The sequence below is a fragment of the Hetaerina americana genome, unplaced genomic scaffold, assembly GCF_022747635.1.
Source record: "Hetaerina americana unplaced genomic scaffold, ioHetAmer1.1.p SCAF_11, whole genome shotgun sequence".
Classification (NCBI taxonomy): Eukaryota; Metazoa; Arthropoda; class Insecta; order Odonata; family Calopterygidae; genus Hetaerina; species Hetaerina americana.
The window spans coordinates 1057207-1084399 of NW_027286181.1; the positions used below are offsets into that span (position 1 = coordinate 1057207).

Sequence of the window (27193 nt, forward strand, 5' to 3'; positions counted from 1 at the left end):
TAGTAGTCTATCTAAATGAAACAATCATTGAAAAAAATATTGACTGACATGTCTCATTTTCACCTCTCAGAATGAACTAAGCAATTAATAAGCATATTAATGCATACAGCCTCAAAGAGTCATCTAAATGATGATACAGGTGAAACCAATAAAAAGCAGGAATACAAAGGAGAAATCCTTCTTAAAGTGTAGCATTAATAATACCACCACAAAATTACTGTGCAAAAAAATCACAATAATTAATTAAAAATAAAACTGCCTTATGTAGTGCCTGGAGTGTCATACATATAAAAAAAAGTAAAAATGATATGTAAAAATAAATGCCTGAAGACTATCACAAATAAATGTCTCCAAAACCTTCAGCTCTAGTCTTCACATATATGCATACAGAAAAACTTTTACAGTAGTAACTTAGCATTAGAATCATTCTCAAGACTTGAATGACTGAAAAATGCTACTGCAGGGCATAGAACCAAATATGATACGAAGATTAGCCAACAATCAGGGATACATTTCTTAGTCTCACCTAACATGACACAATGTGACACATTGCATAGCAATAAAATGCTGTCTAATTCCACATACTTCCTCCATTCCATAAAGCATGCCCATTCTTGTCTATCCCTCAAGCAATCTTCAACATCCCATTGCCAATCAGTATGCCATGCAACAATCTTTCATCTCTCCATAGGATTTCTCCCAACAACACACTATTCACTTACATCATGTCACTAGTACTACTGCTTTTGATTTCCTATCCTTCCATTTTACCTATTCCATCCTTTTCCACACACACACACACCTCAAAGGCCTCTAATGTACATCTACATCATCTTGCTTCAATTATCAAGTTTCCTAGCCATACAAAATCACTCTATACGAAAGCCCTCTCTTAATATCCACACATATTTCTGCTGCCAATTCCGTCCCTTTTGCCTCATGTAATTCTTCTTCTTGTGTCCCTACTACTATGACCATGTTGGTCTAAAGCACTTCCAAGAACAATAGATTGTTCTGTCCGCTTTAGTTTTTGCCATGTGATTTCTTGAAAACCTCATGCTTTTATTTTGTTTCCCAATAATTAGCATCCAATACCTTAACTCCATTTCTTTTAATTTTCAAAACCTTCACTCAACATCCCAGTCATCAATTCCCACCTTGTGAAAGATTCTTTGCCTAATCCAATTTTTCTTTCTTTATCTTGTTCCAAAGCATTTCCAAGATATATTAACTGTCCCATTTCTAGATTTCCCCTGCTATTTTTGTATTTTACTTTGCTTTTGTCTTTCTGGAAATCCTCAATGTCCATCTTGTTAACAATGATTCTGATCACCCAACTATCACACTGATTTTTTTAATGCATTCAGCAATCAAAATAACCCCATGACTGACTATTTGAATAAATTTCGATCATCTGCAAATCTGATTTGTGCCACTCAAATTGTGGAGTGGTCAGCCCACCCATGCCCTCAACACCTGCAATAACAAATGAAATATGCACCTAATGCTAAAAATAATACAAGGAGGAGTTACCTAAAAAAACCTGAATAGTGCTGCGTTTGGTGAAGCTTATGTAGTATGCATTTCTTCCACTAGGTGAGCATAGTGCAAAGTGCTCTGAGTTCTGCGCAGGCTGTTGACATCTTGGTTGAATTGTTGTGTTCAGTCACAACAATTTGTTTTCTAGAAGCAGTTTCACTTGCTCCATGTTTTTCGTCATGGTGGATTTAAGTTGCTATGAAATCTAGCACCCTGCTAGGGTAAAATGCTGCAGAAGCTGTTGCGATGTTAAAATATTATCTTAGAATGATGGTGCTAAGGGAAAAACTCAGGTGTACCAATGGTTTTATCATTTCAATGTGAAAAGTCACTTGATAACACTTGGATGTATTTAAAATATTACATAAGACCATGGAACAAAAAAGGCCTGATTTTTGGGAGACAAAGGACTGGTTTTTCCTCCATGATAATGCACTGGCTCATGCAGCCATTTCAGGGAGCCAGTTTTTAGCCAGAAACAACAGGACTCCCTTGCCCCAAGCCCCTCACTCACCTGACCTAACTCCGTGCGATTTCTTCTTGCTTCCTCAAATGAAGAGGGACATGAAATGACGTTTTGATGACATGGAAGCGATAAAGAAAAAAAGAGGAGCTTTCAGGCATCAAAACAAATAAGATTGAAAAAGGTCTCCAGGAACGAAATTGCAGATTGGACAAATGCACTAAGTGTAAAGGATTTTGATGGTCATCACGTTGTTTTGCATAAAAAAAATTAGTAATTAGCTTTCGCTGAAATAATTCCAATTATTTTTGGGTACCCCTTCGTATGCTTAATTTTAAAGAGGAAAATTCTTCAAATCTCACGCAGTTCAACTAATGCAAGTACTCCTGCTGCAATATGATAGCTATATACTTGAGAAGCTATGTTTGCACACATTTTCTGGAATGATGTTGTGGACAAATAAACCAGGGTGAGATTAATTGAGATCATATAAATCAAATTTCATTTAGGCTATGCCTGCATTGCATCCCAAATAATTCATGTCAAAAAGGACATAACACCTTAAGCCAATTTTAAAATCAACAGAATAACGGCAGTATAGCGCAATAGTTGTGAAGTAAATTAATTAGTTTTCAAAGCTTGTTTAAATCATAAATCACTGTCGGTTTGAGACTTGAGAGGAGAGTTCATCCAATACCAGGCCCAACGTCATATGAGAACCACACATCAGGGATGAAGGGGAAGCTCTTTCCTTGTGCCACCTATGGCTTCCCTGGGAAAACCCTGTACTCGAAAAACCACATAGCTTGTGTGAAGCTGAGGCTGCCTGGAGGCATCATCTAGAATACAGCCTCCCCTAATCATTAGCTTAGTATTCTGTCTACTATCTTCAATCCCCTTGTCAATTATAACAATTTTTCCTCAAATTATTTATTTAATTAACAATTTACCTCAACGGTAAGTGGTTAGAGGAATGGTATTCATCTTCTAAAGCTCTTTCTCACTCAAAACATCCAAACCCAGTCATCCAAAAATGGTGAAGAATCAAAATATAGAATTTATCACAACCACAAAAGTTGGTGGCATCCATTTAGACTCAAACTAGACGTGGTAGACCCATTTAAATTGCCTTTCAGGAATATGAAGTTCAGCATGTTTCCTCTTGAGAACTTTGAGGAAAACAGGAAGCAAATATTTCCTACTGATGCTTTACTATGGTCTTATCTACTCCAGTATTACATATGGTATCATTTGGGGCTCATCTCCTTCATCCCAGACCATATTCAAACTGCAAAAGAAGGCTATTTGCATTCCACTGCATCTAAACCTTCAATTTCATCTGCCCGTCTGATTTTCCGAGATCTTGGGCTATTACCTTTCCCATCCATATAAATCTTATTCACAGCAACACACAAGAAACAAAATCTGACAGACTTACATGCAAATTCTCATTACCACAGCCATCATACCAAAACCCAGTCAAACCTGCATTTGAAATATAATCGAACCAAAGCTACAAGCCTAGGACCAAAGTCAATGATACGAAACTAATAAAATTAATTACCACAAAATACAAAGACAAAGAGATGTAACTCAGTTTACAAGCAATATAACAATATTCTGAGAACAATTGTTACAGTGAGTCTGAATTTGTAAATGATAAAATATGATGTATGCATGAAATAAAACCTATGAAAAGACATATCTGTTTATATATATATATATATATATATATATATATATATATATATATATATATATATATATATATATGCTTTCGTAGACGTAACACGGAAGTGCCGAATAGTACAATACACAGTAACACACAATATAGAAACACAAAAAAAGAAGAACACTCACACGTTATTTCTTGATATTTCGACGGAAACAATCCGTCTTCCTCTGAAGATATAGAAGTAATGACTCATATATATATATATATATATATATATATATATATATACATATATATATATAGCAACAAACAATATAGAAACAGATAAAAAGATCACTCACACATTATTTCTTGATCATTTCGACGGAATTCTGCTCCATCTTCATCGGAAGATATATAAGTAATGACTCGTTCTTACTCAGTCATTACTTTTATATCTTCCGATGAAGACGGAGCAGAATTCTGTCGAAATGATCAAGAAATAACGTGTGAGTAATCTTTTAATGTGTTTCTATATTGTTTGTTGCTGTCCAATTTATTGTTTATATATGTATATGTGTGTGTGTGTATATATATATATATAAATACACACACATCAACGATCAAGGCAATTAGGACTTATTCTAAATTAAACGTCTGTCTGCGAATTAAATCCTTAAACTACGCATTAAAATTATATTTGTCGTTCATTAAAGCCAAAATTGCTTTAGCAATGAATTGATTCGCAATGAGGTCGTTAGGTAACTCTATAAACGTTTCCAGAAGTGGACATATTTCTCTTTTGACCCATAGCCGACCATCAATTATTATCCATGATGAATCAGAATTCACGATTTTTCACCAAGAAAATAACAAATATTTGACTTTTTCGAAGTTGAATTCGAATTCACTCGGATCCCTCGCTTCGCCGATGAGTTGTGTAATGGTTGCTCCTAGTTCTTAAGTCCTCTCAAAGGTGGCAGGATTTATGATCCACGAAACAGGAGACCAGTAACCTGTGCCTGGTCGCCACCCGAAAAGGAAGTTGCTGTCCGGCGAGCCTATGCGATGAGCAGAGCGGTCGCATCGTAAATAACGTCATGTGCTCCGCCGTCACGTGGGCGATCTCGCGAGCGAAAAAAACGGACATGCGTAAAAGGTGATGCATGGTCATGTGACCGACCTCTCTTCCAAATACACTCGTCAGGGGGAAATTCAAATACCAAAGCTGGTTGATGATGAGACTACCGTAAAATAAATTGCACATAGTTGGCAAAATTATCTTTATTTGCTCCTTTGAATAATTAACAAGAGATTGAGACGGTTTACTATAACCATGCACAAAATACTGTCGGTAAGTACATGTCCAGGAAGCTACTATAGAATAATTTTCTTTTTAAGAACTTCAATTTTATCCATTCTCAATGGCAAAATTTACTCAAAGCCGTAACAAAAACATAACACAAGACAATTACAAGCATTTTTGTAAACCGGCCCATTTAATTTTTAAGCAAAACTCTTTGAGATTTGACATCAATATCCTAAGTGGAACATACAAACCTCGTTTAATTTACGGTTAATCGTACACAAATGATCCAACTAGAGTTCATTCTTGAAAAAACGAATTACAAAGTCTATCAATGTCTTTCAAATGGTTTTAAATCATTTCTAAAAGTAAAAAAAGACATTAATCCCTCCCAAAACATGCAATGAAAAAGCTACAGAGAAGTACTTTGATAGAAAAAAAAACACCTTGCAAAGAACATTTTAAAGCACCACCAAACAATGCAGTAGATCATAGCGCACATATCACACTTTATGAGTCAATATTAATTTTCCATCATTACACAGCACAGCCCAAAGCATCTGTAATTCACCATTTCAAGGCTTCAATAAAATACAATTTATTGAATAAATCCAAAAAACCAAGAAATTCATATTCAAAAATAACAAGATGGACAATTCTTGAGGACATAATAGATTTACAAATCCACCTCATAAATAGCAGCCTTCTCCTCAAGGCTTTAGCCAAACAGATTTTTCGGAATGTGACACATACCACTCCAGATAGCGGAACCACAGTCAACATATGCACTCAAGTGGTACATTACAGAAATCCACCCCGTGGGACAACACATACAAAATATTAATTCAAAGACTCCTCGCCTTTATTTATAAACAGAACACAGGGATCATAAAGAAGTGAACTCCTTTACAAGAGCCAAGAGTTACAAGAGCATTTCATGGCAAAATTGTAACAGCCATAACAAGCATTAAAAAACCATGAGTAACACTGTCCATATATTTTATACCAGATGTGCACAAACTGGCATGGCGTGAACACACAATGAATGGAAACAGATATGAATGGGCTGAGAGAGAGAAAGGGGATTGGTGGAGGGTGCCAAACAGGAGGCCGCCCCCCCCTCAATTTACAGGGTTGGAAAGAGTTCACCATACCCCCACCTCTCATTGCACTTCCTTGAGAAAACAAACCTCCTTGAACCCACATGCTCCAAGGGAGAATTCACCAACGGATGATGGGGAAACTTGAAAATCTCAAACATCAATTTACATAATGTATGGAGCAGTTGTTAACTTTCCACAAAGATTCCCTCCACAAGGCCCAAAGACTGGGGGGCATAAGAATTATAGGTGAACATTGGTGTATGCAAATGCTAGAATGCACACACACACACAGTATATCCAGGACAAGATTGCTGCGGAGGAAGTAAGAAATGGCATGGGGCAGGGCAAGAGAGGTTAGGAGACAAAGAGGCAGTCCTCTTCCTTAGGGCTAATGCACACATTGAAAGATGACTCTATTTTGTCTGCATTTCCCCTCGCTTCTTCTCTCCAGAGCAAAGCAGGGAAGCCGCCTTTGGGAAACTGAGTCACTGCAGACCTCGAGTGATCAAACAAAAGTTTTTTTTTTTAATACAAGGATACCACCAGCAAACACTACACACCTTTTTAAGTCAAAAACGTTTTCCTGGTTAACCCATACTCTGATTAATACTTCTCTCAACAAGTTACCAACAGATATTCTTTATTATCTTATTTTTTTTGACTATGCCAACCAAAACCATTACACAGAGTAAATGGGCACGGAACCCCAATGTCTCCCTTGACTGGGTCCAACCTTTAGTATTCAGCATTCATTTAGACAGCAAGCAAGACGCCAGGGGGAGCCCATTAGATGGGAAGTCACACGGTTGCCACGCCACCTTCTTAGCTCTTTGAGATTTCCATTGGAGATGACGTCCCTGGAGGGTGGGCCGGGACGGGGGCTTGGATGGAGGGCGGGGGAGCGGCGCTGGGGGACGTCTGGCCCACCACCACAGAAGTCGTGCCGTGCGTTGTAAGGGGGTGTAGTGATGAAGCTGGGGGGGGTACCGCGGGCTTGATGAATCTCTCTGTAGGCCGAGGAACTGCCACCGATCGAGGTAGGTGGGCCTGTGGCAAAAGCAACCAATTCATATGCATCATAAATATAATAATGAAAAACATCAATACAGCAAACTCATGATTATCCGCAGTATTCTCTCTTCCAGGCACCTTAAAATTTCAACAAAATTAAAATCATAAAGATAATTAAATGCTTTGAAAATTGTATTTTGTGAAGAGAATACAGAAGTTGAAACACTTTGGTTTTTTTAAAAGTTGTTAATTTCACAAAATAAGTAGTTGTCAATCGTATTTAATCTTTTAAACATTTTTGCAATGTCTGCACTACCCCACTATCATTTCCCTTGCGCTCATTAGCCATGGGAATTAGACATTCTCCTTTGAGGAGAGAGCAAACGCATAGTTTTGCAAAACAGTTATTAACTATCCACGCTGTATTATTTTTATCTGCATATCATATGAGGAACACATATCTGTACCAGCAATCCTTTATCAATATTTGCCTTTGGACAGTCATTTGTTTTTTCCTGGCTGCGTGACTGGTTTTGCTTTCTGAGAAAAATACACTCTGCTATTCACTTGATCGGATAGTTCTCTCTTTTTGTGGCAACATAATTCCATTCCATCAAAAAAATGTACTTTCCATTGTTGAAGAACATGAATTAATCACAGGAAATTAAAAAAAAAGAGTTTCTGTACGTATCCATTTATACTAAGACCATATTTCCAGCATATTTCCATTATCCGTGCTCTATCGTGAGCATCCATTAGCACAGAGATAAGTGCATGAGTTAGCTCTATCAACGACTCTCACCACCAAACTCAATGAGCTAGAGCTTTGATACGAGATGAACATGCTTACTTCGATCAATCACTACCAAACTGTTGGTGAACTTGGTATTTTCATCAGATGCACAGTCCAGGGTGCAGTGAACCTCAAGGCCAGGAGGCACTGAGTTAGAGACAGCATGGCTACGCTTTAGCACTCTTGTGATTACATGCCCTCCCCCTCACCCCGTTCCAATGGTGGCTCATGGAGATGGATGAACTGAACTAGGGCAAGGGAAGAGTTCACAAGCCAAGAGATCCTCAAGTGGATCCCACTGCTTTAGTTTGGGAGAGGGGATCCCCTTAGCTGCAAGTCATTAAAACAAACTGCTTCTTAATGCAGGGTGGAATACACACATGGATACATCTCCAATTCCCTAACGTAATCACCCTAATCTCCAACCCACAGCAACTTGGTTTCTCATCCGCATTCAGCCACCTTCATTCATGCGCACACTCTTCTTTCAACAATGCCTCGTCCACAATGTGAACAATTATTACCTATAAAAAAGTTCTTGAGCAATCACTGCTATCACATGTATCTAGGTGGAACATTCAATTTGTCCAGGACTTTGCACGAGTCATTTTTTTTAATTCTTAAAAAAAAAACAAAGGATAAATGCAAGTCTCTCCTGGGGAACTATGTGGTATTTCATTGTCACATGGCTTAATGAAAACAAAATTTTACATACATCTCCACATGATAACAAGCTTGTGACCCGAGTTTCAATGAATAATGTTTACATAATTGTAACAATAGACACGAGCTTAATGTTTGAGAACAGCTCAAAAGTTTTAAGGAAATTTTATGGCCCTGAGGTCATGCCCCTAATTGACCAATTGTAGCCTGGCTTTTACGCCATCCTGGCAGCTAAGACTTTGGCACAACTGGTTCCCTCCCTTCCTTCACCTCACCCTGCCTCAACCCAATCTCACCAATCCAGGCATCAGCTTACAAAGACAGAGGGAGATGGTTTTTTTTCCACCTCATGATCGTGCTTCTTCATTGAAACTCGGGTGGAGATTTTGCTACAGATGTCGTGCACGTGAAAGTTTGTAACAAATGAACCAACACCACACGATATGTACGAAATTGAGATAACTTATGACCAACATGGTGAAAATAGGCAATAAGGCTTAATGACAAAAAACAAACTTACTACACCCGTACACTGCGTGAATATTAGGGCTACCACTCAGCAATAACCAAATCAATTTTTTTTAACCAAGCCAACGGTCACATCTCGGTCAATCCACTACAATACTCAAAACTTACGGTGATAGAAATCCCTACGGGCGGAGCAGGAGGCGAGGAAGATGGCAGGTAACCTGCGGCGACAGCAGCCACAGCAGCAGGCGTCACAGAGAGGGGTTGCGGGGGTGGGCAGGACATCGGGGGGAGCTGGTGGTAAGTGGTCTGGCCACAAGCATAGCACCGACTCATGGGACTGGGAGGGTTATAGCCAATACTCTCCCGAGATGTGTTCAGATTTACTGGATTCAGACCTAGAAGATGGATGGAAAAATATGATCACTTAAGGGAAATGCTGCACAACTTCAAGACTATAGAGTCGGCTAGGAATGGGGAAATTGTTTCTAGAGTTGTACCCAAGGATGGTGGAAGGAGCCAAACGTAGGTATCCATTTATACCTTTTCACTGGCTCTTAAATAGGAGACTAACTAAATCGACTAGCTAAATACAAGAGGTAAATTAGGTCAAAGTCTAATTTCAAATAGCTTTTGTAGGGATTCAGCAACAGAAACAAGTCCACTGGAATCCAGAAGCAAAGACTACAGCATATTTTAAGCATCACTACATGTTCGCAAGTTACAGTTGCCCACAATTTACATGTGTACTGAACTGGTAATAACAAGCCCGATATCCCCAACCCATTGCCACGGTTTGATATTAAGATTGATTCAACATCTAAATTGTAATGGAATTCATTTTATACCATCAATATTTTATGGTCGAGCATACATTTTCCTAAAATAGATGACAATATAATGTAATACATTTTTGTCATTGTATTAATAGATTACATTCTCAAATAGCTCTGATGCTTGATGTATAAGCTTTACCAATTGATAAGCCATATTTTCAGTATTAACCTAGTTCAGTCAACAAGATTGACCAATAAAAATTTGTGATACATATTATTACAATATGGCAATGCATGCTGTGAAAATCATGCAGACAAAACAATGGGCAAGAATTCATTTCTATAGTTTCCCAGTTTATATTCCCACAACTCTTGACAATAATTACCTACAAACACAGACAGCTATACTATTCCATGGAAGTCATGGGAATGAGCTAAAAGATTATTTTAGTATTGCCACATGGGTGAGGTAACAAATTCTCGCCCGCTAACCCCAGATCAAGGGTCCAAGTCCTACCTCGGCCATGGGTATTGTGCTCTGGTGCTTTGGCTCCCAGGAAACCTGACGACAAACCAAAGGCTTATCGGGGTCCCAAAGGGTGCACAAACCACCAGGGGTGGACAGAGAGGAAAAAAAGAGCCATAAGTAATAAAGGGAACTTGATACAGTGATTGATTCAGCAGGGATTGTGAGGTCTTTTTATTCTGAGATCTCACCATAATATACACAAATAATAACAACTTTGTCTAAACAAAACAATGACTTCACTACGTTGCATTGAAGCACATGCATGCAACATGCATCTTCTACTAATGTAAACAACTGATGTGAACAGTGCATATGTAATTGTCTCCACACTAGTCTCCCTAGATATTTAAGAAATTATTAGTAGGTGAGAATAATGAAGTGCCCATTGATATTACCATATCAATTTCCTTATAAAACAAACCTAGTGAATCAGGAATCTTATTTCTCTAATGCTCTTCACAGAGCATTCAAATCCCAAAGAATGAAAGCTACAATGGTGACATCACTATACTATTACTGGCAAATTGCCTCTAAAAAGGGTGACTCTTTTTACAATGATTCCCAAGAATTTAAAGGGGCATGCATTCAATCCTTTATTGTCATCATTATAAAATTATTATATTATATAAATTATTAATATTAAAAATTACTACATCATTTAATTGTTTTGCAATAAATAAATGTAGTTACTCTTGAGAGGACCATAATAATGCAAATATAAAATGAATGTACCCATGTTCTTGAAGCAATGTAAACGGGTTAGCCGAGACCGTAAACTTGATTGGCACAAGGTTTCTCCCCCACCCCCTTTTCAACCTTGTGCCAATCAAGTTTACGGTCTCGGCTATCCCGTTTTCATTGACCATAATAATATCCAGGATTACATACTTTAAAATATAAGATGCACGAAAAAAAGCCGACAATGTGGAATAGTGATTCCTGCCCAAGATCAATGCCAAGGACCGTAAAAATAAGGAATGACTACCGTGAATGATACGATATTCCCTCATCACAACAAAAACTATTTGCATGCATTGAGGCATTTACTACTTAGTTTCAATGAGTAGTGCATAAACATTATGCCTTTTTAAAATTGACTGTGGGCCACCTTCCGTTCACAATCACAGGGAAAGAGCCTTACCTGGACTTAATGGGCGTGATGTGCTGGGTGAAGGGTTGTATGGTACAGGGCTAGAGACAGTTCTTGGCCGGATTGGTACACCAGACATTGCAATTTCATTGTAATGTCGCTCCTCTTCCATTTCAACACTAAAAATGGAAACAAAAATGATGCACTTAGTGATCATTCATTTCAAGAAACCAACTCCAACAAAAACTTAAAACTCAATGAAGCCAGCATACTATATTCCTTCCTCCAGAGTTTTTCTAATTAAGACCTAAGACAAGGAAAGCATTACAAATTGGTAATATTACAATAATCCAGCCACCCATCCTGTATCCAGCCACCATTTGATGCTTCGAAGGCTTCAGTGCACAGTTTTGCTGCAATATATATATTAACTTTAAGGTAAGTTTCAGAATGGAAACAGACTGAAAAGCCCTACATTCCTTAGCTTTGCAAAACAAAACCTCTTCTTAACCCCTCATCCCCATGGTTTTACTTGACTTCAATTCCTTTAATGCCCTTTCTATCTCACAATCACGTATGCATAGTCCTCAGCTATCCCCACTACATCATATTCTCCTTCCATGGCTAAACTTCCTAGTCTTATATCTTTACCATCTATATCCTTGAATATCCTTTCAATCTTTTTTAACTCTTCCCTTGTCAATGAATGATAGTAGTAGTTTTTAGGGAAGGTGAGCAGCTGCCAGGGTCTTTTGCATCATTAGGGATAGGTAAGTGATTTGGTAAGTAGAGGTAGAATGGGGGAAGGTTGGATAGATACCCAGCTCTGGAATAAGCCTACCCTTGGTAAAAGGTACCAAAGGGTCCGCAGTTATTAATCCCATCCCACAGATGGTGGGCTCAACAAAGTGCTCTTGCTCTTCAAATAGAACCGACCCCAAGCAGGAATCAGGATGCCACTGAAAAATCCTGCCATATTCAGAATTCAAACCAGAGCCCTCTGGCTGGATGGCCAGTACATTGGTCAATGCAAGCCATTCAGACCACTTTCAATTACTGATTTTCCTACGGCATCTTTAATGCTGTGCACAGATATTCCCCTCTTTCTTCCTGATATATCCTCAATCGAAACCTGCAACTTGGCTAATGGTGAGGATGCCATGAAACATATTGCATGTTGAGAGTGTTTTACTCAGTTCAAAAAAGGTTGGCAATCAGTGGAAGACAACGAGAGTTCCAGGTGACCATCAACATTGACTGATGTCCCCAACATCAGGAAAGTGAATGATCTCATCTGAGCAAATCAACGTTTAACTGTCAGGGAACTAGCAGCAAAATGTGGCATCCAGAATGGCTCATGCTATGGAATCCCGACCAACAAATTGAGGATACATCAAGTCACCACCCAATTCGTGCCTTGCCTGATGACAACATACCAGAAACAACATCGAGAATTCAAGTCTGTCGGGAACTGTTTGATCGAGCTGAAGAGGATGAAACCTTCTTGTCCAGGATCGTAACGGGTGATGAGTCAGAGGTTAATGCATTTGACATTGAAACAAAAGTGCAATCTTCCACAATGGATTGGTGAAACATCCCCTCGCCCCAAAAAGACCAGTCAATGAGGAGTACTACCTGGGGGGCTATGACATACGTGAACTATGGAGCGGCAAGAGGTTTTTTTCACCATAACGACATACCAGCTCATTCACCTCTCAGAACTCATGAGTTTGTAGCCAAAAACAAGACCTCTGTGCTTCTCCACCCACTGAACTCACCAGACCTAGCCCCACGTGACTTTTTACCTGTTCACCAAATTAAAAACCTTGCCGATAGGTAAAAGATTTGTCATCATTCCAGAGATAGGGAAAAAATTGATGGAGGAGCTTATGAGCATCCCGGAAGAAGCATTCCAGGACTCTCTCAAAAATTGGGAACACCATTGGTATAAGTGCAAATGTTAGGGAGGACTTTGACCAATAATTTGTTAATGAAGTATTTTCTTTGCCATACAAAATTTTGGGAACTTTTTGAACAGACTTCATTTATTTTCCACAGCCATTATCTTTCCAGCACTTCCTCCCCTCTCCCATGCCCCAACTCACCAACAGCCAACCACCACCTCCTTTCCACCATTAGCAATATCAACCCTACCCCCTCATCCACACAATATACCCTTCCAACCACCATTCCCTCATTTTTCACCTCTCCCTTCCGAACCCCCACCCTCAAAAGGACTCCATAGACACACGCAGGACTGTATTTTACCCATTGATGCCGCACAGCAGAGAAACCTGGGTCATGCAAATATATTGCGCACATGGAATTAAGAAGCTGTTTCTTTTCAACATTATTTAAGCAAATAATTTGTCAGATGCCGAACCAACCATCCATGATATATATCCTGGAGGTTCTTTTCTCTTTCAAACTTTGTCCAATCAAAATTGTTTTAATCCTCATAAGTATTCGGCAGACTGGGAAAGAAAGAAAAGGGACGAATCAATTCTCAAAGCTGAATATGGGGGAGAATACTAAACACAAAATAAGTCAAATTCAATCATTGAAATCAGGAACAATTGCAGGCAGTGTGCAAAGCTTTTATGAAATGCAATTAGACTACACTCGAGTAAATCCTCTTTTTCCCCCCATTTCTAAGTTATAAAATGGCAATAGAAATGGTATGTTTTGACAAGTGAGTTATGATAAGTATAATTCAGAAAATTTGTCTACAAGATAATTCTTTGTCTAAAGTTGATTTTCAACTTTGCAATGCATACAAATATATTGAAAATGAACAAATGATGACCCAGAAGTTGCTCAAGTCCTGAGATAGTGGACGATACATCTTTGTCTAATGATAACCAATGCATGCTTGTAATTTATTTTATCATGTGCAACCAACTATAGCTCCATTAGATCTGCAGTTTCATTGCAAAAACATAAGGATATAAAAAATATTCAATGGCAATATAAAAAAATACATGCTAGAATTCATTATTAATGCATGGAATGATACCACTGCATTACAAAATAGTTCAGTCAGAATGGGCACGAATATTCCCAGAGCTGCCTCAATTCCTAAGTTCTCCTGTTAACTTGAGCGAAAACAATTTGATGCTTCCTCACAAGGACCAAAACAGCTTCACAGAAAAGCTTCATATGAAATGCATGCTATTTCAAAAAACATTTCTATAAAAATACATTAGGAACTGGCTGCAACTGCTAAATCACTTGCGTAAAATGAAATGTATCACAAAAATCAAGATTCTACTGTATGAACAGAGCTGAAGAATTGAAGAGAAATTGAAAACAAGCCTTCCAAAGCACTTTTAGATTTAGGAAGAAAAGAAGACTGAAGGAGGGTTCAAGGACATCGAAAGGAAAAAAATCACAATAAGCTTGTTTATGCAGTAATCATTACGGGTAGAACAAGATCTTGGAATAGTTTTTAAAAAAACTTCCCACGGCTGATGATTGATAGATTAAAAAAAAAAAAGAAGTCTGGGAAATAAGGACTCTCTCACCAGCACCGGTGCATTTATACTTGAAGAAAAAAAAACAATAAAAGATGCACCACATGAAACATGATGCTGACAGTCGAAGACCAAAAAAGCCACTAAACGAGTAACGGGAAAATATGAAGGACAGAAGGGATGAAAAGGAAATATGAAGCAAAGAACGGAAAATAAGATCCAGATGGTTTGGATACGTCTCAAAAGAGTGGATTTGATAGACAATAAATAAATAAATAAAAAGGAAAAGAGAATGAGGCTTTATCCAGAAGGTGATGGGTGCAATATGATGGATGGCCACTCATGGCACGAGAACATTAATATTCTATTGGGAAGTATTGAGGGCTAAAGGATGCTGATGTTTCTGAAACAAACGGACTCTGTGATCATTAAAAACCCTGATTCACCAATCAAATTGAACTGAAAGAAGTTTTTTCAGAAACTTACCTCGACTCAGATTCAGACAAATGCCTACAGAGGGCCTCCCTTCTCTCCACCTCCAACTGTAATTTCCTCTGAAGTAGCAAATTCTCCTCACGAATCTGCCTCTCCTCCATCGCATACCTCTGCATTTTTTCTGTGTCTGAAATTGGAGCAAAATTAATGACATTAAGTTCAACATACAATCCATGATGACAACTAGAAAACGTAGCATGCCATTTCTGGTGGATGAATATGGGAATGGAAGATTTTTTTGTATGGCAAAGGCTTCCCTTCATCAAGTATTTTTTTGCTTAATTAAAATGAAATACATCAGTAAATTTTCATTTCGGAAGAAAAATTAAGTTGACTCAATAATATTGAGCCATTTTTTACTAAAGGACAATAAAATCTAGTGATAATTGAGTGGTCTCCACTGAGTACCACAATCAAACAAACAAGAACAGTAAAACAAATCTTAGGTATCCTTAGGATAGCTTCTTTCCTTCTATCTGTTGACAATCAAATTTATTCAAACCATATTAGCTCACATTTAATGACATGTTTTTCCTCTGATAAACCATACTCTTCATCAATTTACTGATGGATAAAAAAAAAGAATATTGCCCAGTGGAAAAAGGCTACTTTCAAATCCAAACTGAATAAAGGATCAGAGATGACAATAACGAACTATACAGTACTAGTTGCTGAAGAGGCAGTAAAAACAATATTCAAGCTTCAAAGTAAGTGTGGTGTTCCAGAGGCAATGATATGCTTGTGATGGGATCAGTTACACACATTTCATGTACTAATTTAACAATCACAACTCTGTCAGGATCTTCACTAGATAGATCTTAAGAAATCATACATCAAACTAAGGATTTAGTGAGGAAAAAATTGAGTCTTTCCCATCAGTTGAGATGACAAAAGATGAAAGCTTTGAAAATGTCAAAGGAATTTTAAGACTCCACCACGTGATTTCATCAGTTGGTAGAATGGATGATGTAAATAAAGGCCTACAAGCATAATGAAACAGTTTGGGTTTTTAACATGCAATAATTAATACTTACTGGAAGACTCCAGTGAAAATGTTTGGGGAAAATGGGACTATTGAATTTCTTATGAATTGAGCTTTACCCCTCAGGTTTATTCCATAATATCAAGGTTTTTTATTATCGATGGAATTTTGGAGATGGAATGAGAATACTTGGGGAGCACGGGAGAGTTGTATAGGATTAGGTGAGGGACATTTGATGTCTAGCGACCATTTGGAGAGAGAAACCTGAATGTTGCTCACATTGCCTTCACCCATGCATTTCTTGGAACCTTGATTTAGCTTCACACCCAGGCTCAAGTGATATGGCAGGGTGGGTGCATTCATAGACCAAATTTGTCAGAGATTTTATTCTACGTAGGCTGTCGGAGCAAACAACCTCAGGGTTAGTCGGCAATGATTGAACGTAGATTTTTCAACAACTTAACTTTACTTTATTTTGTGTTAAGTATTCACCTCATATTCAACCTTGAGTTTCCATTTGTCAATTGCTTTCTTCCCCAGACCGCCGAATACTTTGAAAGGATTAAAATAATTTTGATACGACAAAGGGGCTATCATTCACCATCCTGGATATTTTATGGAAAATGAAAAACATCGGAGATGAGATTTCGGGTGAATCCAATAGGTGTCAAAATATGCAGATTTCAAATAAGTTAAACAAATGTTGACCTTTTTTATACGTTCATGTCATTTGCATCTCAAAGTTCATATTTTTCCAGTTTACTATAAAAACTTTTTAACTATCACTGTGATGCAGAAGCTTTGTGGTGTGAATAACTTGTAAAAAATAAGTCATCCAGAGAATCAAACTTTTCCATCCAACCCAACAACAAAGAACACTTTCCATAACCAGGAAGTGCAGTGACATAGACAGGACTTTCTAATCCAGGAGGAATTGTTTTCTCTTTAATACTGTACCATGACACACACAAGTTGTCATCATGCATGTCCTAATATCTCTATGCCAAAACACTATGGGTATTATTTCCCTTAGAATGATTTCCCTGGAACTATCAAGATGATGTGGATAGATGTTTTGGATTCTTTCATCATGACCACATGCAGCATCCCATAGATTCGATCATTCAAAGACCGGGCAGGGGATTTATGATTAAATGTTGGACTAGAAGGGCCTTTTCTTCAAGGAGCTTCAACTTACGTTCTTGCTGGGCGTTGGCCAGCTGGCTCTTGAGATGAGCAACTTCCGATCGCAGTGTCTGGATGTGTGAGCTCAAATTGGCAGCGGTGTCGCCATTGCTTATTTCCCGAGGAGAGGCTGGGTCTGAAACTGGCTGATCCAGTTTAATTTGCAAAGTCCTGAAACAAACATATGAAATAAATTAACATTAATTATTGGGAGAAATCTTTGGAAGCATTTTGGGCCACTGCTTGTTCTTAGATGGAGAATGCTTCACTGCATTCAAACATAATTTCAGCAAATGAGCAAAATGAATACAGATGTGCCCAAAAATACACTTTTTCTGTGATTATATTTTTAGCAACTAATTAGATTAAGAAGAGCATGAGTGAAAACAGTAGATTGCCTTAAATATTTGCATTGAGTGAGTCTGATTAGATCTTCACTAGTCTTTAATTTTTTCTAATACATAGGAAAGTTCTTAATAGAAAGTCTATTTTCAAATAGCCAGTACCTCCTGACAAAAATGTTCGACCCTACGTGCACAAGGGAACAACATGCATTCCTCAAGGAACAAAATCTTGTACACTGCTGATGCTACTTTGCAACAAAAACATGATTATTCATGAGGCTTTGCGGAATGTTTAATATGACTGGCCGCAGTCTTTAGTACCTTCCTCATGATGCAAGGGGAATAGAAGATTGCTGTGCAATCAGTATGACAGACAGCCTCTATAATCAAATGGCAGTAGACACCTTTTCTCAGCTTCCAATTTGTCCATCCTCTTCCACAGTTTATTAACAAGGGCCTCCTGTTCTTGCTCCAGGGTGTTCTCAAGCTCCACCTTTTCTCTGCGGAGTTGCTCCAAGTTGAGTTGCTTGGAAACTGTCTCTGCTTCCAGCTTCTCTATCTTCCTCATCAACTTGTTGACCAAGCACTCCTGCTCTTGCTCCAGTGTCTGCTCCAACCGACATTTCTCTTGTCGCAGCTAAATTAAATGAAATGTTTTCAAACATTATTAATCGTGCCATTATGGGACATGGTAGTCCAGGGGTAGAGCGTTGGACTACTGACTGGAGGGCCCAAGTATACCTCTCTCTCATCACCCTCAGCTTCACCCAAGCTATGGGATTCTGTGAAAATCAGAAGTTCCCGGGAATCCATAAGCGGCACAGAGAAAGGATACTCCTTAATACCCTGATGCGTTAATCTCACATGCCCTTGGGCTTGGTATAGGGTGAGCTCTTCTGTCACCTATCAAACCGACCTTCAGGTTGATAACTGTGTTTATGGTTTTCAATAGTGTAAGGTGAAAAAACCTAACAAATTAAATAAGTGTAATCTTCACTTCACTATGCCTATCAATTCAGGTTATCCAAATTCTGAATAGCATTCAAACTTTTACTCGGCAGAAAATGGCAAGGAAATAGAAATTGGCATGTATTTATCTGAAGCCAAACAGTCCCTTCAATGTCCCTCTGACCTACTGACATCACCAGACAAAATGAATAAATCTAGAACACCTCTCTTCATGCTATTAGGTTATACCTGGAGGTTCATTCTTTTTGGAACAAAAGTTTTATAGAGATGTGTTATAGTCATCAATAGAAGAACCCACTTAACTGATGAATACAATCAGCAGCTCACATTTCTAAAAAAATGGAATTTTCAGCATTTACAAACCATGCAAAATGGCTTAGAGGAAGAAATTGATTCCAATGATCAACTGTTGTTGTGGTAATATAAAATGTTACATAAATATTATTTTGATAATTAAGCACACCTTTCCATACTCCTGGCTTCAGTTGGGTTCACTGGAATAAAAGCATTCACCATACATTATCGGAAAGTTAAACAAGGTATCGGTAACTAATAAAATTGGTATTTTTCTATAATGGTATTGGAAAAACAGGTACTGGCCTCAGAGTATAATCAATCTAATGATGCACATTTAATATGTCATTTAATAAAAAGAGACGTTTCAGGCGTGATATGGTGGAATATCATGATTAATTAAAGATAGCAATTTTCCACAAAAATATTTTTGTGGAAAATTGCTATTTTCAATTAATGTCATTTAATGATGGTTGCCATTAAAATATATAATACATTGGCTCGTAAATGTCAATTTACTCTGTGCACATTATTGCTTCTGATTAACATTGCTATAGAACACAAAATCTTTGTCACAGATGCATGCCACTTGTCATGATTAGGTCACGCATGATTAAATAGTTTCCAAGGGCCTTTACTCTAAGCTGAGGACTTTAGCACAGTTGCTGTTTTAATGATGTCATTTTTCAGAAAGCAAATTTTGCATAAATGAACTACATATAATGTTATCGTAAAATGCCAAATGATTCCATTTATATTATAGGTACTTCACTTCATAGCTCACACAACCATTTAGTGGTAGACTGAGCTGTATCACACAAAATTCTAATCATAACTGTGACTATTACACATTTTGTCCCACAGAAACCATGGGTATGAACTAAAAGAATGGGTTACACTATTAAAAGTCATGTATTGTACAACATTTGAAAGCTTAATTAGTAGTGTCCATGATTGGACCTGGGCAAATAATACCATGCATGGAAATTGAAGGAATTGGTGGTAACATTAGCCACATACTATGCTCTCACTACAGGAATCTAAGTTAAAAGATAATATTATCTGGCACCTTCCATGGTAAGTTTTCCTACTCCATTGTGACTTCCATTAACTCTTTGTTCATATTGTTAAATCTGTCTGGCACTTAGAAGTTACAACAGCCCACCATTTTATCAATTATAGTTCCGAATGCATTAGCATAAAATATGTGCACCATACAAGTAAATCAGCTATTCATACTTTAGCTTGCTTGCATAAGACATTGAGAAGTCTGTATCAGTGATGTTGAATCATTTAACAAAAGCTTTGCATGTTTTTATTCCACCTATCTACATTACTTTGAAATCTGTTTTCGCCTTGTCCTGAAGCACACAAAAAACACAAGCTCATCAGTTAAATACAAAAGTCAGTGGGTCACTGATGAAATTCCTTGGCTTTCACAGAAAATGAAAGATGCAGCTGGGTACTACAAAAGCAAATCAAATCCAGTTGACCATCAGTACTCAAGAGAAGTTATCGCCAAACCTTACAGTGTGCTGAAAAATCTTTCAACAACCATATACTTACCAATGCAGACAATAAATCTAGATAGATCTGGAAAATTGTTAACGAATCCACGGGCACACAGAATTTATAACAAGATCTTCAACTGCAGGACTCCGCTGGTAATGCTATACCAGATTAGTCTAAAATGGCCTCCATTCTGAATGATTTCTACCATTCCCACAGTTTCAGGCAATTCAGCTAATTATTCTCATATTCCTAACACGTGTAATTCGTTATATCTATTCCCCTGTTCAGACATGGAACTGACCAACATTATCAATAAATTCCCAAACAAATTTAGTTCTGGATTAGATGGCATCCCAGGAATAGCCATTAAAAGGTCATTTAATACAAATTAAGATCAAATGTTATTCCTAATTAATGAATCCCTAAAAATTGGAATTTTCCAAAGCCCTCTTAAGTCAGCCAAAATAGAGCCAACATCCAAATGCAAAGGTTGCAAACTGGCGATTAATTCTTATAGACCAATATCCCTGTTGAACCAGTCAGGGGAAATATTTGAAATAGTTTTCTCTCATTGTCTGGTGTCATACCTGGAAACATATAACCTATTATCCACATCTCAAAATGGATTTAGACAAACAAGGTCCACTACAACAGCCACATATCACATGGTGAATCAAATACGTTTAGGATGGGATAATAGAACTGAAACTTAAGGTTTATTTTTATTTTGTCAATCATCAGCTACTCTTGTATAAACTGAAATGCTATGGTATATGAGGCACACCATACAAATGGATTTAATCATATCTAAGTGAACGGCATCAAGCATATGGAGCTCTCAAGAAATGGCTCTAAATTTGTTTCTCCTGGTAGAGAAGTAACACTGGGCGTTCCTCAGGGTTCTGTACTCGGCCGTATTTCATTTTTAATTTATATTAATGATCTACCAGATTAGCTAAGTCCATTTAGGGAATAGACCCATTACTGTATGCTGAGGATACAAATATTACTGTGTCAGCCTTCTCAGTGGACGGTTTGATAGAAAGTGCAGCTGGAGTAGCTTGGGTTCTCAATGAATGGTGTCTTCTTAACTTCCTACAACCAAATTTTAAAAAGTCCGACCAGAGTTATTTCACTAATAAAAACAAAGTTTCCACAGCAATCTCAGTAGATGCAGCAGGTATAAGCATTCCCTTTAAGCCCAGTACCCAATTCCTGGGAGTTATCCTGCATGGAAACATGTCTTGGGAGGAACACACTTTCAAATTACATAGAAAGTTCCCTATGCTTCCTCATTAGAAATATTACATATTCTGTAAATTTAGAGGTCCTTCTATCCATTTACAATGGTGAATTTTATTCTCATGTTACTTTTAGCATCCTCTTCTGGGGTTCCTCTCCCCATGAGGGCATCATCTTCCAAATCCAAGAGAGGTTTATACGTATTGCGAGCAATGCTCCTTGCAATGTACCATCTAAACCTCTCTTCAAAAGACTTGGTTTATTACTAGTACCTGGCATACTTATATTTACTGTCATCTTGCATGCAAAGGGTAATATTTCTCAGCATAAGTCCAACCACGAATACCATAGTCACTGCACAAGGTCCTGCAATTACCTGCACCAGCCATTAGTCAGAACACACAATACTGCTCATGGACCCAAAACAATGGGCTTGTTCCTCAATAAACTTCCCAAGGAAATTAAATAAGAAACTTAAGTACCTATTTTCAAGAAAAGGCTGTTTAACCTATTCAAAAATAATATGTTCTAGTCTGTAAATGAATACCTGGAATTGTCACTACACATCAATTCCTGCTTATTCAAATAAAAACCATAAATACAGTAATCAACCCGAAGGTCGGTTCGGTAGGTAATGGTACAGGTCACCCAGTACCAAGCCCAACAGCATGTGAAATTCACACATCAGAGTAGGAGGGGTCAGTTCCTTCCCCTGTGCCGGTTATGGTTTCTCAGGAAGATCTGGTACCAGAAAAATCATATAACTTGGGTGCAGCTGCAGGTGCCCTGAGTGCCTTGCCTGAGAATCGAACCTGGGACCCTCCAGTCAGTAGTCCAACACTCCACCCCCTGGATTACCGCGACCCACGCTTAATCAAATAATATGTAAATATAGTAGTGCATTGGTATGTATACATACATACATACATATAAATAAATAAATATATATATATATATATATATATATAGTATTTCTTCTAAAATTGTGAAGTAAGTTTATATGTTATGTGTCCTATATTTGTGTAAGCATGAATATGCAACAAATTTCTGGACAAATAAATGCATTATTATGTATGATTCATTGTATTGCATTCGCTTACTATTTGACTCAACACTAATTAACTGAATTATTACAGGAAAAATCCAAATCACACTCCTCAGCAAATCAAGGTCCACACACCTATAAAAGGATTTGATTGGACACCTTAGATCTCAGCAGGGCTCCTTACCTAGCCTCAAAGAGTCCTCTTCCCCCGGGTAGTCATCAGACAATGGTTTTGGTGCAAAATGCTTGATCAGGCAATGAGCTACGGTTGAGTCTCTATACAAGCAAAAGCTCCACTAATAAAAAGGGTTTGGCGAGGATCAACGTTCTATTACATTTGCTCAAGAGCAATCATTGTATTGTTTTTTTGGCGTAAATTTCCATTCGCTGAAAGCATCTTTGGTGGAACCGATTTTGTTGGGTAAAATACTCTCAATTGAACTTTCTGGATAAGATAAAAACATACCATTTGGTTTATCTACCTTCATCATTCTAACATATGGCAGGTAGTTCACATCCTGATTTATAATTTGTATCATATAATTTTAATTATAGAAGACAATATTGCAATTTCAAACCAAGTATCATTTATTTAATGAAAGGTAGTAACCAGTTGAATGTGCTGCACGCATAATAGAATTAAAATATTTATTCTGGACTTAACATATTATGTGTAAAGTGAAACATTAATGCTAATTCAGAGCAATTAGTCGTACAGCATCCACTATATTTAGCCTCTTTAAATTTAAATTCTCTTTAGAATTCTCATATATAGAACAGTACAGCTACCAATTCTTCTTAGAAGCTGATAGCGAGACAGGAATTTAAAGAAATCAATGGCCTACATGTGCAACATTCTTTTACAATTCAGAGAATTCGTGGTTGATCCATTTGGCCAATTGGAATCATTTTTTTTAATCAACTGGAATAGGGTTTGAAAGAATGAAAATGACAAAATCATAAGTTTCCTAGTTATTTTTGGCTGGCGAGTAACTTTCAAGTCATATTTCCTAAGTACTGTAGACTCTTGGAGCTATTTGAATAGCATGACAGACGGAATGAATTAGTACATATTTTAAAAATATTTTACATCCAAGAGATTGTGTTTTCACTTAATTTCCATTCGCTTTTATTTAAAGGAAGAAATTAAGGAGAACCCTATGATCATATTCTTTGGGGTCACAAAGAAAATGATGAAATTTAAGTACAATATTTGGCTTCATGCTAAACTTTGTAAATACAAAATGGGCAGAAAAGATGGTATTTACAGTCACATGCAGTATTTAGAGCAATATTTTTTAATGGCAAGAATTAAAATTAATACATACACAATAACTTTATGGACTGAATACCCATTCATAATTAACTGAGAACATGTCTCTAAACCTCTTAACACCGCTTGTCGCTTTATTAATTTTGTCGTTTCATGAAACTACTCTGGCTGTGAACAATTAAAGGAATCGTATAACATATATACGTGTCCCAGGGCTTCAATACGATTTGACAACCGCCACCAAAATAAGGGGGTCTGGGTTTAACTAATTTACATACATAATGAAAAGCCAACTTTAAAAAAATTGTAACGCCGATACAAATGACAGTACAACTAATGAGGGACGGACCGATGTAATTTATCTTTAAGTGGCGATACCATATTTATAGCTCCCAATAACGCGTACGAAAATTGAACCACGTAATTTAAAGCATGTTAACTTGCCTGGTTGAGTTTTCTTGATAGATCATTGGTAAGACACTCTTCTTCTTGTTCATAATGATGAGCCAAAGTTTCCTTCTCTTTTTTAAGAGCTTGGATTTTTTTCAATAGGGTGTTGCTAATAAATTCTTCCTCTTGCTCAGCTTTTGCTTGCTGGAAGGGAAACCAATTACTTATAATGACTACAAAATAATTTGTATGCTTAATTTTACAGCGCTAGGTAAACATAAAAATATTAAACCACGACAGAGTGAGCCGAAATGTGATGTCCATAAATTTTAACGGGAAGTCGACTGGCTACTGTGCACGTTACAATTTATTAACATATTTCTAACAAAGACGACTTCCCTCGATAAGCCTTTCGAAAATTTCACATGCATTACTTGAATGCATATCAATTAACTCAAAAACCATGGTAAAGTACAAAGAATACACGTGATTCTTACAATTATCACAGATGCTTGACGGAGCCCCTTATTCTCCTCCTGCAAGGCTTTAACCCTCAATTTGTATGTTTCTAATTCTACTTTCAACACCCTGTTTTGCTGCTGCAAAGATTCTATTCTTTTTTGCAACTGTTCCCGAGAAACGGGAGACGGAGGCATCATGATAGGGCCCCCGTCAATAGAGCTAGAATCACTCTCACTCGCACTATCCGCCATGTTTTCCTTTGCAGCCGTATAGGAGATGGGGGGTGATGGGGCTTATGGACAATCTGGGCGACCCCGGTATATGATTTTTTAAACGAAGTTTTTACTGTTTTCGTTCTATCAGTTATGCAGAATATATACAGTTTTCTTAAACTGAGCGTGATGTCATCAATTTTCAACTAACTAGTTCACTTTCCTCCAATAACACGAGCGCGAAAACCGAGCATCGTTGCCAAACCTTGTTTCAATAATGGTTCATAACAAATGACTCTAAACTATGCGCATTGAGACCCTCACAGAAATTGAAAGTTACTCTTGTCAAAAAAATGGTTTAAATGCAATAAATAATAAAGATACATGTTATGATAAAATTTCTGCTTTAAAACTCTCCTAATGTTGCTATAATTAATCCGTTGTCTTGGCACAAAATGACCACTTTTGTACATTTAAGTTCCCCGAGCTGCAAATGCTTCTATCCGAGAGTCATTTGTTAGTATCTGATAAAATATCGTGTGGCAACGTTGCTCGAATATTACGCTCAGCGATTGGAGAAGGAACCCGTAAAGTTGTAAATTGATTACATCCATCCTTAACTAAAGAAAACATTGTGATTCCTTCCTCAACTAACGATTTTCAATCCGACGAAATTATTTGATTTCGTGAGATATCTGTGGTTCGTGGCACATCTTCAAGCTCCAAAGTTGATATTTTGCGTAAAGCGGAAAACTTTTGATTGCCGAAGCGCTGTAATTTCATACACTATGATGAATAAATCTCTCTTTCGTATGTCTTAGTGATATATTAATTGCTTCTGAATTACAGTTTTCCCAATTAAATGTTATTCTTGTAGAAATTGGAGGAAGGTCGGTTGGATTAACGGTGATGGTCAAAAATCATTTCAGATCCCACTTGTATTTGTCCATTTCTGGTAAAACTTAAGAAATGAGCCACTTACATCAAAATTGTAATGAGCAACATATCTTTCAATGATTAAAGAAAAACGTAAATGTGATAGCAATTTAAAATGAACCTGCAATAGCTAATGATCTAGCAATATTGAGCACGAGAATTTCATAATCCATTGAAGACTGCTAACACATAATTCTGGATAATTTCTAGAAATAGCCTCATTTTTGCGGTATCCTATGACATTTTGTACTTCCCCAAGAATAGAAGTTATCAGCGAAAGTGTCCAGCAACAGGTCAGTCGCCTTAACAGGAGTAGGTGGATGATTTGTTTCGGATAAGATTTTTTTGGAAGGTGTAGAGAAAAATTGTTGCCATTAGCCTACTCTGATAGAAAGATGCCAAAGGGTCGCAAATTTAATGGCCCATCCTATAGCTCGTGCACTCCACGTGTAGTGCTCTCCATATGGTAGGAATCTGGATAAATCTGAAGAATTTTGCCTCTCCCGGAATGCGAACCTGGGTCCTTAAGAGTGGGAATATCCCCTATTGAAAGTTTCAGCTGGAAGAAGCAGGCCCACTAAGTCCCTGGGAGTCATCTTAAAGAATATGTTTCCGTCTGAACAAAATATTATATTCTGGCAAGTACTACTGCTGAATTTTAAGCAGGGTCGCACCCTTGCATTTACCTACTCCCAGGGCTAACATTTTTACTCTTCCCTGGTATAGGTATATATTTGGAAATTATTTTTTCCCAGTTTCGCGACATGAGCAAACTTGGCCAAATTGTGTATTAAAAATGTATCTAATCCACATTCTTCCACAACCCACTCATTCATTCCTCAACGTATATCTCCTAAATTGGTTGTTCCTGCTCTCCCACACACTCCACATACATTTAGTTGAATATTTTATTTTTAATTTGTTTTGATTAAAATACTGATCCAAACACCCAAAGTTCACTTCCTTACAATTATGTGAGGACTA

At 37.5% G+C, this 27193-nt stretch overlaps 1 protein-coding gene across 1 annotated transcript; it reads right to left on the minus strand.

Annotated features, from left to right (window-relative positions):
• Window positions 1-4924: 4924 nt before the first annotated feature.
• On the minus strand, window positions 4925-25420 carry LOC139700874 (coiled-coil domain-containing protein 6). Its single transcript, XM_071599308.1, has 8 exons — window positions 25097-25420; window positions 24654-24803; window positions 18279-18511; window positions 17544-17701; window positions 15355-15490; window positions 11447-11574; window positions 9169-9398; window positions 4925-7112 (listed from the first exon to the last, which is right to left on the minus strand). Exons 1-8 carry the CDS (start codon window positions 25310-25312, stop codon window positions 6888-6890), a joined length of 1476 nt encoding a protein of 491 aa, XP_071455409.1. The 5' UTR covers window positions 25313-25420; the 3' UTR covers window positions 4925-6887.
• Between the last annotated feature and the right edge of the window lie 1773 nt (window positions 25421-27193).